This window comes from Mustelus asterias, chromosome 10 (genome assembly GCF_964213995.1).
Source record: "Mustelus asterias chromosome 10, sMusAst1.hap1.1, whole genome shotgun sequence".
Lineage (NCBI taxonomy): Eukaryota > Metazoa > Chordata > Chondrichthyes > Carcharhiniformes > Triakidae > Mustelus > Mustelus asterias.
Window position 1 is genome coordinate 84,150,549 of NC_135810.1, and position 14,919 is coordinate 84,165,467.

General features: G+C 39.3%; 1 protein-coding gene across 6 annotated transcripts in view; it reads left to right on the forward strand.

Moving 5' to 3' along the window:
- LOC144499724 (putative ribonuclease ZC3H12C) overlaps window positions 1–14,919 on the forward strand; it is a 62,774-nt gene that overhangs the window by 19,987 nt on the left and 27,868 nt on the right. For all 6 annotated transcript variants that reach the window (XM_078222069.1, XM_078222066.1, XM_078222068.1 and 3 more), the window contains one exon: window positions 10,264–11,018. In XM_078222069.1, the coding sequence (XP_078078195.1) occupies window positions 10,333–11,018 (686 nt within the window). In that variant the 5' untranslated portion in view covers window positions 10,264–10,332. The remainder of the gene's footprint in view (window positions 1–10,263; window positions 11,019–14,919) is intronic.

Consider the following 14,919-nt stretch of genomic DNA (forward strand, 5'->3'; position numbering starts at 1 on the left):
ATTTGGCAGTGAAAAAGAAAAATAGAGTCCCAGAAGCTCTTGGAGAAGCGATGCATGATCAAGCTGAAAGGGATTGAATCTTAAAAGCAATGTGAACAACTCAGTTATGTGAAAGAGCTGAAAATTTGTATTGAAGGACCAGATTGTCAACCAGATATTGTTGGTTGGTTGGTGGAAAAGGGACTCTGATATGACCTGAATGAGAAAGGGTTCATAGTTGTGTGTCTTGTCGGTGTTAATTGTATTTGGGGACCTCGGATGGAATACAGCCGTCAGTGACCATGACTCAAAGACCAAATCAATTGAATGGGAAAAGGAGAGATTCACCTTACCAAAGGCTGAGATAGCTAGCATGTGGTGTCACATTTGTGTGGGGAATAATGTGGGTGCTAGTGGTTGTGTATGATTTATCTTTGTTGTATTGACTATTAATTTGAAATTTAACTTTTTATTTAAAGTATTATTTGCCTGTTAATTCTTGTCTAATTTACATTGATTCTGATTCATGTCAGTAAAAGCTACAAAAAGTGGAATGTTGTTGGTAATTTCTTTGTTTAGGTGTTATTCGGTAAATTTGGCTATTTGAGTTTATGCTTCTCCTATGGGGATCATAACAGTATCACATTCCCTTTAACTGTTACAATCATTGTTTCAATAGATACTTGTGATAAACCATTTCATGTTGTACTTCTCTGAAAAACATCTCTTCAAATAATTTCTTCATTCTAACTGGGGCGGCACGGTAGCACAGTGATTAGCATTGCTGCTTCACAGCTCCAGGGACCTGGGTTCGATTCCCGGCTTGGGTCACTGTCTGTGTGGAGTTTGCACATTCTCCTCGTGTCTGCGTGGGTTTCCTCTGGGTGCTCCGGTTTCCTCCCACAGTCCAAAGATGTGCAGGTTAGGTTGATTGGCCATGCTAAAATTGCCCCTTAGTGTCCTGGGCTGCGTAGATTAGAGGGATTAGCAGGTAAAATATGTAAGAATATGGGGGTAGGGCCTGGGTGGGATTGTGGTCGGTGCAGACTCGATGGGCCGAAAGGCCTCTTTCTGTACTGTATGATTTCTATGAACTGCAATCCAAAGTTTGCCCACCTGTTACTGGTGGAAACAGCCTGTGGAAATGGGCACTGATAATTTGATAACTTGTATCAGATTCACAACTGTAACCTTCTCTTGTTCCAGTCAGTAAAACTCCAGTCAATCCCAGTGTTCAAGTCTTCAGCGCTGTAACTGCTGATTCTTAGTAGCATTTCATTTGAGCCTTGCTTCAGTCCTTTGTCTATCAGCTATATAATGCCAACCAAGCCATGGCTGACACTTTTTGTAGCAGTCTTGCTAATGACTCAGAAGTTTATGGGTTCAAGTCCCACACCTGGACCCGAGTACAATAATCTAGTCTGACTCCCAGTGCAATACTGAGGAAGTAATGCACTGTCGCTGTCTTCTGGAAGGGATGTTAAACCAATGCCAAGCGTCTGCCAACTCCGGTTGATGTAATATATTTTGTGGCCCTATTTTAAAGAAGAGTAGGGGAGTTATCCCGGTATCCCGACATATGTATCCCTTAATCAACATCTCAAAAACATATTATCTGGCCATTATTACATTATTGTTTGTGGGAGTTTGCCGTGTGCAAATTGGCTGCCATGTTTCCTACGTTACAACAGTGACTACACTTCAAACGTACTTCAATGACAGTGCTTTCAAATGCCCAGTGGTTATGAAAGGTGCTATGTAAATACAAGCCTTTTCCCCTTTAATATTCTTTCTATAATGGAACACACACAATACTTTGCTATCTCCCAGTGGAAAATCACTGAAGAATACTGCTAAAAAGATTTTGCTATTGATCCAGTACGTTTTAATCTTATCTAGAATGGATGATTGTATTAAATTACTCAAAGCTACTTTCAGCTCATTGTCAACTTCTCAGCTGATTTTAGGTTAAAGTTGGAGGTGCCAACATGTCTTACCTGAATAAGTTTTTCAATTTTAATTCTTTTTTTCAAGTTACCATGAAGTTCAGGCATAATTATTTAAAATTTGGGATATATTATAGCCTGTTAAATAAGGCTCATTAAAGTTTCCCATAGTCAATTTGCAATGTCATCAATAATTCATTATCAAATTATTTGGGAAAGGCTGTAGAATGGTGGGGTCTCCTGCAGACACACTGTAGCTGGCATGGCACATGTAATTCATGTAGACTTAATTCATTTGATCTCTTCCCTGTCTTAAACTTTAAGAAGCTTTTAGCAGTTAGACTATATACTGTGGAACAGTTTCTTCCATTCAACGCAATGTTCTGAACTCTGGAAATGGGATGTGAACGTCCTTGGAACTGCCTTTGATGGCCTCTGAAACTTTGGACTTGGGAAGGAAAGGAGACTAGCGAATAGGAGTTGAAACGCGGCTCAGATGACGTAGATGGGAAAATGGAGGTCAGGAAAGAGAGTGTGAGTGAGGGAAGAGTACTGGAGAGTGGGATGGGGACCAGTATTTCTTGCACAGCCAGGAACAGCAAGAAGCACCCAATAGGAGCAGTCAGTAACAGGGTGAGTGAAAAATTTGGAGCTTGCTATGGAGAAGATTGTTTCCATTGGGAACAAGAGTACAAAGACTGAAAATTCTCATCTGCGTGCAGGGAGCTGGATACTATGATTTAACATTAGAGAGACAGGTACATGGAGGAGTGAGATGCAGAAGGCCAAGTACAGCTGAAAGCATCCCACCGTACTGCTAGAGTTGGAGGGAGTGCTCTAGCCCCTCCATGCTCAACAAACAAGGAAGTAAAAATCCTCCCTTACCATGTCTTCAGTGGTATTTAGGGTATGTAGAACCAGGAAACCTTATTAGATGTTGCAGTATGCATGCTACATTTAGATTTTCGAGAATGGCCATGAAAGGCACATCGCTTTAAGAGATTAAGCGGCAAACCAAACATTTTAGTTCCCAAACTGGTGCTAATGTGAATTAAGCAGAATAATTGTGGCAAAAGTGAAGTGCATCACTAAACATTTCCTTTTTGCAGGTTTAATTCAAAGACTAATCTCAATGGTAGATCCATGGTATGTATTTGAACATTGATTGTACCTACAATACAACATGCTCACATACAATTAAGTGAACTTTATGCAAGATTAGTTAGTACTTCATAAAATATAAATATGAATTTATCTACATCCTTTAAGATGTCTTATTTACATATTTAATTGATTTTAATAGCTAGAGATATAAATTATTGCTCGATGAATTTTGATGATTATGTAGGAGTAACCCTGGGAATGATATGTGAAGAATGTATTGGACTGTAACTTCCCCTGTTCTCCATAGCTGAGGTGAAAAGTCTGCTGGCCTCTGTCTAGGTTCAGACATAAAGAATGATTGTTTGCGTGAATTACCAAGAACCAGATCCAAAATTCAGTGTCTGTTGCCTTTTAAGAAGAAAGGAAAATAGCAATGAACAGAATACTCTTTCAGACTTAATATTAAAAAAGAACATTTTTAAAGGAGGAGTTTAAAACTTGTGAAGGATTTTCAGCCTTGTATTTAAAACCCTTCATGGCCTTACTCTTCCATATCCCTAACCTACTCAGCTTTTATGCATAGATGGAAGGGTGCCAACAACTCAGCCATGAAACTCTGCATCTAGGAATCTCCTTGCTGCAGCATGGCGTCCATGGTTTCCATTGTTTAGCCCAACTGCTTTGGAGTGACCTTGTTTAAACCCCTTTTGTTGTCCACCACTTTTTCCTCCTTTAAATGTTCTAAAAACATATAATAAGCCATGGTCTGGAGTTTGTGTTTGCTTGCAATTAAAATTGCTCTCAAAATTAAGCTTTTTTTCCTAAGAGACAAAGCCACGAGTAAACACATTTGAAAAGTTTTCAGATTTTTTTTTTCATATTGACTAGTACACACCAGTGGAACTAATAAATGGTTCAGTATGCCGTATGTATCTGAATAATAGTCAACCCCTGACCTTTGGCCAGAAGATCCTAACTTTTCTGCGTACCATCCTCTCATTGTCTCTCTCTTTAGCTGTTCCCCTGCTCAACCCTCACCACTCCTTGTTCTCTCTCCTAAACCCACACTGTGAACAAGGGCTCAGGAGAAGAGCAGCGAGAGAGGAAGAAATCGAGAGGAGCTGCAGTGTCTGGGAGGGAAAGTCGGTGTGAGAGAGTCGAGGAGGGGAGCAGCAAGAGTCTCTGGCAGTGGGAGGGGCAGCTGCAAAATGGTGCCAGTCAGGTCATGCACACTGTCAGCCTTGGCGTGAAACAATTTGGTCTCAAAAACCCACCTTTAAAATATTTTGTGTGTAGTCATGTAAAAGTCATTTACAGTTATTTTAAAATTGGGTACTTAGTATAAAAAAGCTTATTTGTGAGAAACCAATTTTCAACTATATTAATAAAATGAAATAGAATTAATGAATAACCTGATAGTGAAGTCACCCCTAGGTAGCAGTGATCATAATATGATTAAAGTTTGCATTGTTTGAGGGAGAGAAGAGTGGGTCTAAGACTAATATTTTAATCTCAATTAAGGACAATTATGAGGGTATGAAAGCAAAACTAGCGAAAGTGAACTGGCAAATTAGGTTTAGGGATAGCTCTTTGGAGATATAGGCTGGGATTCTCCCAAAACATTCTAAGTTCCCAACATATGGGAAAATGGAAGTTAATCCCACTGGGGTTTTTTTTGCGTGGTATTCAGAATGAATCTCCAACACTCTGTGCATCACAGAGTGCCCTAGCAAGTGAGCTGGGGGCGGGGCCGATTCCCGCCCGAGAAGCTAGCAGATTAGCGCTGAGAAGACCACGGCACATGCGCCAATCTGAGCGGAGATTGGCGTATGATATGTTGAGTACTACTGGTATTTTCTGTTCTGATTTCAGATTACCAGCATTTTGGGGGAACCTATTTTAACTATTAAAATTGTTGTAAAGAAAACAACAGAGGGTATCTGGGATTTTAAAGATTCCGTCACAAAGGTTGCTCTGACTGTAAATGACACACTTTTCACCATACTGGCTGACCTACATCCCTAATGGAAAACTGAAGTTTTGGCAAGTATTTCATGGTATCTGACCTCTGCTAACCCTAGCCACGTGTACAAGTATTTTAAAGGGTATTAAAAGGATTCCCTATTGCAACAAGCAACATTTCAATTGCAACTTAGCTAAACTTAATTGAAATATTTGATCAAGTCTATAGTAAAGTTCCATACCAAAAAGGAAAACATGCAATACTGAGTGGCACATAATCAGGAATCTCTATGCTGTCCACACACAAGCCATTTAAATTATGATATTGTGGCTGAAGGGTGCACATTTTCTACCATCACTATTGCAAATGGGATTTTCAAAGTGGCAAAACATTCTGGAGGAGAAGAAAAAACAATTCACAAAAAAGGGTATTATTAAAGGATACTTTGCTGTTAGGATAAGCCTATCTAGAGTAAAATTGGAATAACAAACATTTTGTTAAGTCATTTTTTATGCCAAAGTATTATACTTGATAGCAAGTTGCATACGGTACTTATCCTATATTATTAAAGAAGATTGGACAGAATATTTTAAAAAAACAAACGATGACAAGATTGATAAGGAAGGAAAGATTAGAATACAAGAGAAAGCTAGCTAGAAATATAAAGGCAATAAGAGTTTCCTTTGTCATGAAATCCATTGATCTGTGTGTCCCTGAATAGAGCAACAAGACTCCACGGTTTTGAACAAAAACAAACTACTATACAAGTTCAGAAAGATAAAACAATTTACAATATGCATCATATACTCTAACATTCAGGATACATATGAGGTACATGTCAATTAACAGACAAGCTGTGGTCAGACACACCACATGACAGAATAAATGACAGATGCTACCAAGACCGAGTCTTTGGATATTTCAACAAATTACCCAAACGTTTCGTCCCACTGCGAGTCAACCAATCACGCTGAAAGTTTGTTAAGTTGGCAGTCTGTGAAGATTATAACATTTAAGGCACAGGATGTTCCAATGCTTGTCACTTTGGTTTCTGCCCAGTAACAGGGCAAGGACCCCTCTGGGAGTGTTTTGATAGGCCACCAGGTTGGTTCAAGGGTCAGTGAACAGCTCTTCTTGAGGCAATCTGCCAGCCAACAAGGGCCACAGGAACAGCCGGAGGTGCCAGTTAAATTGTAAAGGGGGCAGTTGGGACAAAGATACCTCTTTGGCGCAGTGGTGTACTGCTTGGCATAGCCATTGATCTGAAAGTGTTGTAAGCAAGTGTTGCATGTACTCAGGAATCCAGGAAGAAGGAATTTCAGACAGTGTCGGCCATTGTTAAAGTCATCCAAGGGGGAGAGACTTCCATGGCAGAATCTTCAAAGGTGGAGATTGGAAACCCTTGTGAGAGAGACAAACTACCAGCTTTGGTTAGGCTGGTTGGCTCTTTATTGGCTGGCACAGACCGATGGCTCATGCTGTAAATCTTTGTTTCATCACTTTGGAAAAGCAGCACAGTTTTGCACCCAGATTGTTGATTGCACCCACAGTGGAGGCAACACTTTGATCAAGCTTTAATTTACCACTCCTAATTACAATTCATGTTACTTCTCAAATACTCAATGAAATCCTAAGCAGAAGTGCTACAAGATTGTTGGTTTGCAAATTGCATGTACAGATTAAAATCTGTGATGATGATTAGACAAAGATTTCCAGTCTCTGTTGTGGATTTTTCATTTACATTAAATTACAATGGCTAAATAAGCATTAGATTCAACAATGTGCACGAATATAGATTCTTTAAAGTAGCTTCAACACCAAGATGACTTATATATTCATGCATTTTGTTGAATCTAATGCTTATTTAGCCATTGTAATTTCATGTAAATGAAAAATCCACAAGAGGCTGGAAATCTTTGTCTAATCATCATCACAGATTTTAAATTGTACATTTTGTACATTGTACAACCTGCAATCGTGTAGCACTTCTGCTAAGGATTTCACTGAGTATTTGAGAAGTAGCATGAATTGTAATTTGTGTGCACCCAAAATGTAGTGTGAAAACTGCAGTCATTCTGGGTCAGTCCAATTAAAAGAACAGGTGAGCATGGACATTTGGAATTCCTCTAGGAGAGGAACTAACGCTGCCATTGGATATGTATGTTAATCGCGCAGGAGAAATGTTATTAAATCCACCTGATCATTGCTAAGAGCAAGAAACTAGGCCTGCATGGGAACTGTGCAAAATAAATATTTTTTCTTTGAAACAATTCTGCTGAGTACACTGGCTCTGTGTGTAGTATGTTTTAATTGCCTTTTTCTTGGCCCTGCTCTTTTTAAATATTTGGAGGATCAGCAATACAATCAGCTCAGTACCTTGCAAGTTTCGGTGCTTTTGTTTAGGGGTTTTGAGAGCCTTCTATTGTAAATTGGTAAAATCTGTAATTTTGGTTTTAAGATACTGAAAATAGTACCTGTTTGCATTCCAATGGGTTCCAGTAAGAGAGAGCTATTTATCAAAAGAAAAAAAGGTCAATCATTCTACACCAGCAGCTTACATTTTTATTGTACCACGCCTAATTTGTATATTTGCACGTAATATAAATGTTCCACTGTGCTTCACAAGGATCCTGAACTTCCTAACCCACAGACTGCAATCAGTAAGGATAGGCAACAACACCACCTCCATGATCATTCTCAACACTGGTGCCCCACAAGGCAGTGTCCTCAGCCCTTTACTATACTCCTTATACACCAATGACAGTGTGGCCAAATTCCCCTCCAATTCAATTTTCAAGTTTGCTGATGACACCACCGTAGTGGGTCGGATCTCAAACAGTGACAAGACGGAGAACAGGAAAGAGATAGAGAATCTGGTGAACTCATGCGACAACAATAATCTCTCCCTCAATGTCAACAAAATTAAGGAGATAGTCATCAACTTCAGGAAGCATAGTGGAGGACATGCCCCTGTCTACATCAATGGGGACGAAGTAGAAATGGCCAAGAGCGTCACATTTTTAGGTGTTCAGATCGCCAACAACCTGTCCTGGTCTCCCCATGCTGACACTATAGTTAAATAAGCAACCAACACCTCTACTTTCTCAGAAGACTGAGGAAATTTGGCATGTCCGCTACGACTCTCCAACTTTTATAGATGCACCATAGAAAGCAGGCTTTCTAGTTGTATCACAGCTTAGTATGGCTCCTGCTCTGTCCAAGACCGCAAGAAACTACAAAAGGCTGTGAACAAAGCCCAGTCCATCACTCAAACCAGCCTCCCACCCCTTGACACTGTCTACACTTCCTGCTGCCTTGGAAAAGCAGCCAGCATAATTTAGGACTCCACGCACCCCTGACATAGTCTCTTCCACCTTCCATCGGGAAAAAGATACAGAAGTCTGAGGTCATGTACCAACCGACTCAAGAACAGCTTCTTCCCTGCTGCCATCAGACTTTTGAATGGACCTACCTCGCATTAAGTTGATCTTTCTCTACACCCCAACTATGACTAACACTACATTCTGCACACTCTCCTTTCCTTCTCTATGAATGGTATGCTTTGTCTGTATAGTGTGCAAGAAACAATACTTTTCACTGTACACTAATGCACGTGACAATAAATCAAACAAGCATATTCTAACTTTATAATTTGGTGCCAAAGTTACTACTGAGTTACTTGGTTAGATTTTACTTGTGTACACACTGTTTGTTTAGTTGTTATGTGGTAAGATATACCTTTGCATTTCAGATATAATCTCTTATTGCAAAGCTTGTCTTAAGTACTGTGAAATGTATAACCACTGCACATAATTGATATCCTTAACACTGGAGTACTAGTGACTTCAGTCTCAAACTGATTTTGTGGTCTTTTAGAAACTCGCTTGTGAATTGATTTGAAATGTCACATTCTTTGCAAAGTGAAGATTTAATGATGACGTTTTCTGTTAAAGTTGTAATCTGTATTACTTTTACCACTAAAGGAGATTGAGGGTGCATAGTACTGCAGTTACTGGTCTGAGAATAGTAGCTGTGGTACTGGTCCACTTGGGCAGTATAATACCTGCTTTTGAGCTAGTTTTTCTTAGAAAATAATTCTACAACTGTGGTTATGGTCAAATTCAAACTGTCCTAAAGCCTGTTTTAAAATGTCAATGTTCTGACACCATAGGAAGGAACTTTTGAGTCATTTTTTAACAAACTGTTAAGGAGATCCAAAGAAAACCTCTTCACGGCGATGTTGAAGCTGCAGTATAAATGTACCCTAAACATTATTTTTTCACTGTAAATATACAAGAATACTTTCTGACAGAAGATCATGATTTAAGTTACTGATGGTTTTCATGGGCCAAACCTTGAAAGAACTGTCTTCAGAATATTAGTTGAGGTGGCTTGAAGTTGCAATACACTGATTGGTTTAATTGTGAGAGCTTCACTAACATGTAAACATAAAACTCCACGGTTTTCCCTAATCTATAAAAACATATCCTTTATCCTTGGATCTGAAATGTTGCTGTGGGTGCATTTGCAGTGCTAGTGTAATTGCCCTGGCATTTTTTGTTATGCTGGCATAGAAGCAATTTCTCTGGATTTTTTGCCTCATATTTACATTGGGAGCGCAGAGATCAGGGTTTTCTGGACAGGGCCAGGAATAAACAAGTATTTCTTAATGCAATACAGTACCTGAATGTACTATTGATGACAGACAAAGTTTGAAATTCGACATGTTCAGTTGCATAGTGCTGAGACGAAGTTAAGAGACTTTGTAAACAAAAAATGGTGGGTGCAATCAAAATGAACATTAGTGCTGAGATAAAATCAAAAACAGTAACAAAATGCCAAGACATCAAGTTTTTAAAGTTAAATCCTATTGCTGTACTTCTTTAAGCCTGTGATTTCCTCCAGCTTTTAAGGATGCACAACAGTGTTTTCCACCAAAGGGAAAATGCATCTGAATTCCCAGGGTGGGAAGGTAGTGCACCTAAGATAGGGTATACGCTATGATGCAGCACAAGCTTCCTGCCAGCCTGCTGCTGATCATTTAAGTGCATTGAAAATCCCAGGGCTGATACAAAGATCCTGATTTTCTACTCTGCCCGCCTTCTGGTCCATAGGAGTGGCATTACACTCCCTACATTCGGTACTCTGATGCAGGAAATGGAAAAAGTGAATTAGCTTGTTCTTAATTTGTCTTGAATGATTTGATTAGCTCTACTTTTTTTGAGGTAACAAACAACCATTTTGAAATTCTTTTTGCTTTCCACCATCTAGAAACACAGCCTGTTGTGTATCCAAACACACACAACTCCAGGATTGACTCCACATACATGCAACAAATTAATGGGCTTGAATGATCACTCTGTGCATGAGAACAGCATTGTTCTGGGACTGCTACATCTCAATGTGGAAAGCACTGACAGACCGCTAAACGTGATAACTTCTTGGCCAATGGTGGAAAAAACAGCAATGGATAAAGGGTACTCTAGTACAGAGAATGTTGGGGAGTGGTTAGTGCAAGACACAGACAACTCGGATTCAGACAGTGAATTGGAGCATTTGGGAATTGCCATGTTAGAGACCGGTCCTTTAAAGAAAACTCACCGACAGCTTTGTAGGTCACCTGGTTTGGAATCAAATCTACTGAAATGCAATGAAGTTCTACAGGATTTTAAAATAGATGCTGAAACAAAACCAAAGGAAGATTTAAGACCCACTGATGAAGACAAAGAGTATCAAACCAAAATGGAGTTTGCACTGAAATTAGGATATTCAGAAGAACAGGTACAACTTGTCCTGACTAAATTAGGAACAGATGCCCTTCCTAATGATATACTAGGTGAACTTGTTAAGCTGGGGAACAAACTTGATTCTGATGCTTCCTGTGGCACAAATAACCCTGGAACTATGACTCCACGTGATACAGCTTCAACAGATTCTCAAAGATCCGATTCTCCTGTAGAAGAATTGGTGGATGATGGTGATAATCTAAAGCCTGTGGTCATTGATGGTAGTAATGTGGCAATGAGGTAAGTGGGAAAATTGCATGTTTCCCTATCCCTCTCTACTTTTATAACTCAAGCTATAGGACATTGAACTGCCAACCAGAACTTTGCGTTTTCTGCCCACATTGGTTACTAAATATAGTTTATTGTGAGAGGTGACGGTGAGGCGGTAGAGGGAAGTAGAGCATCCAGTTACCAACAGAAGCCTGTTTCAAGCCATTCCACAAGTGACTCATATGAATAATGATGACTGAAGTCCCTTTAACCAAGAAATGCTTCTAATTGTTAAATTATACATCAACAGCCCTGTCTGTGTTTAAAATATCATTATAGATTTAACTGGTTTCATTTGTGAGGTGACCAGGATGTATGAATGGTACTTATTTTAGCTTTATAGATGTTTCCATTTATCTAAGCTCTTCCAACTCTTCCCAAAGTTACTTACCAAATGGACAGTGGGAGCTAGAGAAAGAAGATAATTCAACAATTTTAAATTAATTCTGATATATAAACATGGCATGAACTAGAAAAGATTTAGGTTGGCATTTTTTTTAAAGACCACAGAGTTAATCATTTTAGCAGAATTAATGTTTTAAAATTATTTTCTTGTCTTAGTAATGCGCTTCTTGACTTGAGATTTTATTATTGTAATAGATTTTTGGCTATATGACTGAATTTTCTAGATGTTGGTAAATATTTTTTCAGGACTGCAAGGATTTCTTTTTCTGATTTAACATTGTGAAGGTTGGAAAACATTTCAATAAAGGTTTAAATGTTTTATTTGACTTTGCTGTGAAAAATAGTGATTGACTGCAACAACGGAAACTGAAATTCATCAAACAAGCTTCTTTCTACAGTTGTTGCAAAATTGCATGTTCTTTGAAAAGTTTGATATACAGTTGTGATATTGTTTAAATGCAAAGAGCTGGCTTTTAATTGAAGCTACAGCAAATAATTTAGCATTTTGCATGCATGCATATCTATATAACTACACCTGACTAATCATTTCCAAAAAAGCCTGACACAACTTCACAAATCAGACATGTATGTACCCCGAAGTCTATTTTTTAAGCTTATGACATGATAAAATAACTAGTTATATGAGCTTAATAACAAATTCCAGATATGCTATGAAATTGTTTTGTTTTTTAGGGAATAAAGGCATATGTACATGATAACCCAAAGGGCTATGAATACCGAAATGACAAAATTAGAAACATAGAATCCCTACAGTGTAGAAGGAGGCCATTCAGCCCATCAAGTCTGCACCAACACTCTGAGAGCATCTTACTCAGGCACGCCCCCCTGCGCTATCCCTGTACCCATGTATTTGCTCCGCTAATGCCCCAACCACATCTTGGGACACTTGAGGGACAATTTAGCATGGCCAATTCACCTGACCTGCACATCTTTGGACTTATTGATGTATTTATTGGGGAAGCCTAGGGGTAATGTCATCTGGGAAATTTCAAATTTTACTTTTGAAATGAGCAGTTGTTAGCACTTTCTTTTATTCCTCAGCTTGTGATTTCGACCCCACTTTTCTGTGTCTGGCTCTCATAACCCTTGACTCCAGCGTCTGTCAAAAATTTGTCTAACTCTGCCTTGAATAAATTCAATGCCCCATCCTCCACTATTCTCTGGGAAAGAGAATTCCATATAGTAATGACCCTTTGAGAGAAAAATAATTCTTCTCATCGTAGCTTTAAAAGGGAGACCCTGAGGGGAGAATTTTCCCATCCTGCCCACCATGGGAATTGTAGGCGATGTGGGGGGGGGAGGCAGGGCAAACATGCAAAGGTCCATTGACCTCAGACAGGATTTTCCAGTTTTAGGGCGAGCGCAGCCGGGAAATCCTGCCCTTCATCTTAAACTGTGTTTCCTAGTTCTAGTCGTCTTATGAGTGGAAACGTCCTCACGGTATTTACCGTGTCAAGTCCCCTGAGGACTTGTATATTTCAATAAAATCACCTCTCATTCTTAAGCTCCAGTACCTGTTTGACCTCTTCATAGGATAAGCCCTTCATCCTTGGAATGAATTGAATGAGCCTTCTCTGTACTCCTTCTAATACAATTACCATCCTTTTTCTAAGAAGGAGACCAAAACTTTAGAAGTATTTCCTGGTATGGTTTCACTAATGTCCTGTATAGCTGAAGTAAAACTACCTTACTTTTATAATTCCATTCCATTTGCAATAAACACCAATTTTGCATTTACCTTCCTAATCACTTGCTGAACCTGGATAATGACTTTTGTGATTCATGTCCCAGATCACCCAGTTCTGCAGTGTCTCAATTTAAATTGCATATCGCTTTTCCATTTTTCCTGTCAAAATGGACAAGTTCACATTTTTCCATCTGCCATTTATTTTTGCCCACTCCCTTAACCTATCGATATCAGCTCTCTATCTCCTCTTGAAAACTTATTTCCATCCTATTTTGGTGTCATTGGCTAACTGGCCTGTAGTTTCCTGCTTTGCCTCCCTCCTTACTTGAATAAAGGTGTTACATTTGTTATTTTCCAATCCACTTAGACCATTCCAGAATCTAAGGAATTTTGGAAGATTATAACCAATGTAACTACTATCTCTGCAGCCACTTCTTTTAAGACCCTAGCATGCAGGCCATCTGGTCCTAGGAACCTGTCAGCCTTAGGACTAATAGTTTTCTCAGCACCTTTGTCCTAGTGATGGTGATTGTTTTAAGTTCCTCCCACCTGTTCACCTTTGACTTTCAAGTATCTTTAATTTTCCAAGTTTTCTGTAGCGATGACCCACACAAAATACCTACTCAAAGCCTCTGCCATTTCGTTGTTTCCATCAATTCCCGAGACTTGCTCTGTAGAGCACTAACACACTCACTCTTTTCCTATTTAAGTATTTATATAAACTTAGTGTTTTTGTATTACTAACTAGCTTTCTCTCATACTCAACTTTCTCCCTCATTTTTAGTCATTCTTGCAAGATTCTTAAAATCTAACCAATGTTCTGACTTACCACAAATCTTTGCGGATTTGTACAGTACTTCTTTCAGTTAACAAGCCTTAACTTTATTTAGCCACAGATGATGCATCCTTCTTGAGGATAAGTCTTTGTTGAGAGTTATTACATATTTGTTTACAGGTCTGCCACTGCACTTCTTCTGTTCTACCTTGCAAACTAGTTTCCCAGTTCACTTTAGCTAGATCTACTTTCATACCCCTTTAATTACCTTTTATTCACATTTAAAGCACTAGCCTTAGACCTACACTTCACCCCTTCAAACTGAACATGAAATGCTATCATGTTATGATCACTGACACCTAGAGGCTCCTTTGCAATGAAGTTATTGATGAATCCTATCTCATAACTTATTGCCAGGTCTAGAATAATCTGATCCCTGGTTGATTCTTTGGTTGGTTACTTTGCCAATTTACATCTTCCAATCTACATGTAGATTAAAGTCACCCATGATTATTGCAGTTCTTTCTTGAACACCCCTTTTACTTCTCCCTGCATATTCTATCCTACAGTGTAACTACTGTTAAGGGGGGCTTATAAACTACTCCCACAAGTGCCATGATGGGTACAGGGATGTGGAGTGTTTCCCACTGCAGCAGCTGGGGGGAAAACATGCCAAATCATCTGGCCCCAACCTTGTTAATTATGCACACAGGCATTTCACGTCATATTCAGTGACAGGGCAGGCCTTGGACACACATTCCACCGTCGTGTCCAAGTGCCATATTGAAAAGGCGCCCAAAATCACTAACTCACTTGAAGAAAGAAGGTAGACCTCCTGAAAATGAAGATAGATATCCGAGAGCACTCTGAGACCAGAATGTGGTCCTCCTGAGAACAGAGCTGGATCTCATGGAACATCCTGAGACTGGAAGATGGGGACCTTGTCCAGAACACCAAATCTGGAAGGTCCACGTACAGATGCA